This window comes from Monopterus albus, unplaced genomic scaffold (genome assembly GCF_001952655.1).
Source record: "Monopterus albus unplaced genomic scaffold, M_albus_1.0 scaffold207.1, whole genome shotgun sequence".
NCBI lineage: Eukaryota > Metazoa > Chordata > Actinopteri > Synbranchiformes > Synbranchidae > Monopterus > Monopterus albus.
In genome coordinates, this window is record NW_018128087.1 from 414,399 (window position 1) to 418,893 (window position 4,495).

At 39.0% G+C, this 4,495-nt stretch overlaps 1 protein-coding gene across 1 annotated transcript in view; it reads right to left on the reverse strand.

Annotated features, from left to right (window-relative positions):
* Positions 1-170: 170 nt before the first annotated feature.
* LOC109970778 (diphosphoinositol polyphosphate phosphohydrolase 3-alpha) overlaps positions 171-4,495 on the reverse strand; it is an 18,133-nt gene continuing 13,808 nt past the window's right edge. Inside the window, 3 exon segments of the mRNA XM_074527674.1 lie at positions 171-403; positions 2,191-2,278; positions 2,737-2,781. Coding sequence (XP_074383775.1) covers positions 171-403; positions 2,191-2,278; positions 2,737-2,781 — 366 coding nt within the window.

A 4,495-nucleotide genomic window follows, 5' to 3' on the forward strand; every position in this document is an offset into this window, starting at 1 on the left:
TATATATGTATCTTAAATATACTTGCAACACAGTTTGGCACATCCAGCCCACTTCAAATTGGTTTCAAATCAACTTCAAGGAGTCCTTCCTGTTTACCCCGAGAAACTGTGTTAGCAATGTAATGAAGGCAGAAGTCTTTTTCAGACTTTATGATCATCCTGGTGTCATCTCAGTGGAACTGCTTGCTGGTCCTATTTGTTAGATCTGAACCCTGTGTGGAGCAGACAGCAAAGTGAGGTGTATTGTTGTCTGCCACCTGGGACCTTTGGACATTGCAGTTAGTTGGGTTACACACAGGACCGCAGGTGTTTGTGAGTCTGTGTAGGTAATCTGCATGGACAGGCTTGTGGCTCTGCAGAACCCTGATGGCTTCATCAACCTTGAACCACTTCCGCTTTCTTCCTGCAAGAACATCACAGAAAGGATGAGGGCAGGTTCTTGGCACGTGGATTACACTGATCAATAAGTAGATGTTTGGTGTCGCGCTCAGTCACACTTCAGTACAGTTCATGGTTGATGGTGAACATGTTGGCCATTGTTAGGACTGAATCTGTGACCGTGTGTGGTTGACTCTGTCTCTCTTATCTCCATCCTGCTTATGGATTTGTAATAGATATTATATGGATGTATAATAATATGTACTGCCATAATGTGTTTTCCCCTTCTTGTGTCATCTGTTTATGTGGTGTGTTATGTTTTCTTCAGTGTAAAAATGTGATTATGATCCTATTTTACTAATACTTGCACTCAGTCTCAATATTTCTTAAGATGAATAGCTAGCCATTTGAGGAAGTGACACTGAGTGACGTATGCTTTGAATCATTCTTTGAAACCAATTAAGTAATTTCATTTGTTGTTTTAGTTTACAATTTCTGAATCCTTGTTTAACACCTCATCGAAACACTGCAGTTTTCTTCTATATCACATTATTCCTGTTTTGTTCCTGCATATTTGGGGCCTTTCCACCTTGTTTGCTACTTTCACTCATCTCCCAATCATCTTACAATAGGATTAGATTTATTTCACTGACAAATGGTAAATGGACTGTATTTTATATAGCGCTTTCTCACAGTGTGTTGCACTGGCCAAAGCGCTTTGCAGAAGATCATACACCATTCACCCATTCACACACAACATTCACACACCGATGACAAGAAGCTTGGTCTTGTGCTGCCACTAGTTCTGTGGGCAAAGAGAGTAAATGATCACAACCACCTAATTTTGGACCCATTAAAAATAGTTTACAATTTGAGTTAAGTCCCCTAAGAAGCCTTAGGTTTAAAATACCAAACATTCAAAACAAATAGTGGTAATTATTTTTGGCAATTCTTAATTTCATGCCTTTACATAATCCACATGAGCAACTTCTACAGTAGTGAGGCAGAAGGTGGGCAATGGGAAGATTAAATGATTATTTATTGGTTGCAACTAATGATTATATTTATGGTTGTTTATTTCCTGATTACTCTCATGATTCATCTTTTGATCTTCAGCTTGATTAATCTTTTCATATTGAAGCCAAAATGAAATCTTAAAATGCCTTTTAAACTGTGCAAAATGTTCAGATGCTCAGTTTAATATTGCATAAAACAGAGAAAAGCAAAAAAGCAAAATACTCATAATTGAGGAGCTGAAACAATATTTAATGGTTTTGTTTGAACAATAACATCAAAATAGTTCACAAATATTTTAATCTGTGTAGTGACAAGATGTATGCAAAAATGTTTTAATTTGACCTAAAACTCTTAAAGGTTCCCTGTTTTTTAATCACTTGCAGCACTGTAGAATAATCACTTTATGAGTGGGACCCTGTTTTATTCACACCATGAAAGCATGATACACACAAAGCACAGGCATCATCACCTTTAATTTATGCGGTAGATTGAGAGGCCTTAATTACTTTAAAAACAGAAGAAAATTATGTATGGTTTATCTCAATTGACTAAGTGGACACATCTTCAACATATAAACAACAGCACAAAAGATTAAGCCCAAAAATATATAAATATGAGTTTAATAACCTCAATCAAACTCAATCTGTGAGTTTGTGTAAAATGTCTACGTCCATGCATGTATTCTGTGAAAATAAGTTGTGCTTGTTGCCTATTTTCTGTAAACTTACTTTATTTTATGCAAAATTCTTGTTACTGTAACATACATGTGGGTAAGGTTTAAATGCAGAGGCATACCAACGGTGACAGAGTCCTCCCAGGCTTCCAGTGTCTCCGTCACTATGAGCGTAAAGACGTATGTCCTGTGTTTTCTGTCTTGATTTTGCTGGAAGGTTTAGATTGAGACACTCTATTATGTCACTGCTATAAACTGTCAATGCGATGCAGTAAATCAAATTATATTCATATAAAGTAGTTCAAAATAGCTCCACCTTTACCAGCGGCAACATTAAATGTTATGCACACAAAAATACATCAATAATTATAATCAAATAATATGAAGTACATAAATGTAAACTGTGTGATTTTGCATAATGACTACTTTTACTTTTGGTGCATTAAGTATATCTTCTGCTAATATTTTTGTACTTATGTAACATTTTGAATACAAGACTTGTAATAGAGTATTTTTATACTGTGGTACTGCAACTTTTACTTAAGTAAACAATCTGAATACCTCTTCCACCAGCTAAGTTTGTACAGGGTTTTAATTGGTGTCATGTAATGTTTTATATACCACGTGAGAATTTCTGACAATTTTCCATGAAAATTTGACAAGTTTACCTCAAAAATCCCAAGTAGTCGACCAAGCTTTCCCTTCACACCAGCCTGCCACAGACATGAGGAAAACACACCAAAAGTCATTTAATACATTTACATTTGAGGGACCACACAGTGTTGTAGTGTATGTTTCCAGTGCTGAACATTACACAGCTCACAGAGTGTACCTCTTCAATGAAGGTCTTAGTAACGGATAAATTTGTCCTTCTGACACTAACAAACTGAATGAATACAATCATTGTGTGATATTTCCATTACGAGGACCACAGTGGAAAAAAGCTTTTTGTCCTCAATGGTTTTAACTGTATGGCAACATTAATTGTATTACTATTATTGTTGTCAAATAAGTCTAATCTATTCTAATCTGTTTTCATAGAGTTTCAACACAGGAAGAACACATGGCCTGGCATTAGGAACAACCCACTTCTGTTCTAACATGTATGCACATTCTCAGTTGAACATTTGTCTCGTTTGGGACAGGAACCCCTGCAGCTTGATACAGTCCTAGCATAGCCACATACCTCTGGTTTGGCAATGCAGAGATGGCCAGGTCAACCTGGCTGAATGACGGCAGAGGGGTTTAACATAACACAAGTGCACTGCATGAGTCAAAATCCATTTCTGCTTATGCACAGCTTGTTACAAATGTACTTTTAAACGATAATAGTCACTGAATTTTGCAAGACAAATGTCATCAAGTCACATGTAGCACAGAGAACTGGAGAAAATGTCAGCAACACAAAATTATGTTTAATTTTCAGGTATCTGATGTTTTTTCTTGACAGATTTTAGATAATTTAACTTTGGTTTACCTGGTCCAGACTCATGCTGCACCCTGAGACATAGGGTTACAAAGAATACTTGTTCACCATCATTTTTCTCACAAGCAAAAAAGAATAGTAACCACTATGTTGTTGTATTAGTGTGCAGCAAGAAGCGGGTTACATCCTGGACAGATCACCAGTCTATCACAGGGCTGGCATGTAGACAAACAACCACACACACCCACACTCACTCATAGGGGCAATTTAGAGTCTCCAATCAACCTAAGCTGCATGTCTTTGGACTGTGGGAGGAAGCTGGAGTACCTGGAGAGAACCCACGCAGGCACAGAGAGAACATGCAAACTCCACATAGAAAGGCATCGGGTAGGCTGGGGCTCGAACCCGGAACTTTCTTGCTGTGAGGTGACAGCGCTAACTAGAATGTCATTAAAGAATGTCATTGAAAATTTTATTATACAAGAACAAATGTTACTGTACAAGAACACAGCAAAAAATCTTTCTATAAGATTTAGTAATACTGTTTTTATTCCAAAGATCTTTAACAACAGTTTGTAATTTATTTTATTTTTGTGCATCCATCCATCCATCCATTTTCCTCCACTTATCCAGGACCGGGTTGCGGGGGCAGCAGTCTAAGCAAAGATGCCCAGACTTCCCTCTCTCCAGACACTTCCTCCACCTCCTCCGGGGGAATGCCGGGGCGTTCCCAGGCCAGCCGAGAGACATAGTCCCTCCAGCGTGTCCTGGGTCTTCCCCGGGGCCTCCTCCCGGTGCGACATGCCCGGAACACCTCCCTAGGAAGGCGCCCAGGAGGCATCCAAAACAGATACCCGAGCCACCTCAGCTGGCTCCTCTCGATGTGGAGGAACAGCGGCTCTACTCTAAGCTCCTCCCGAGTGACCAAGCTCCTCACCCTATCTCTAAGGGAGCGCCCAACCACCCTGCAGAGAAAGCTCATTTCGGCTTCCTGTATCTCG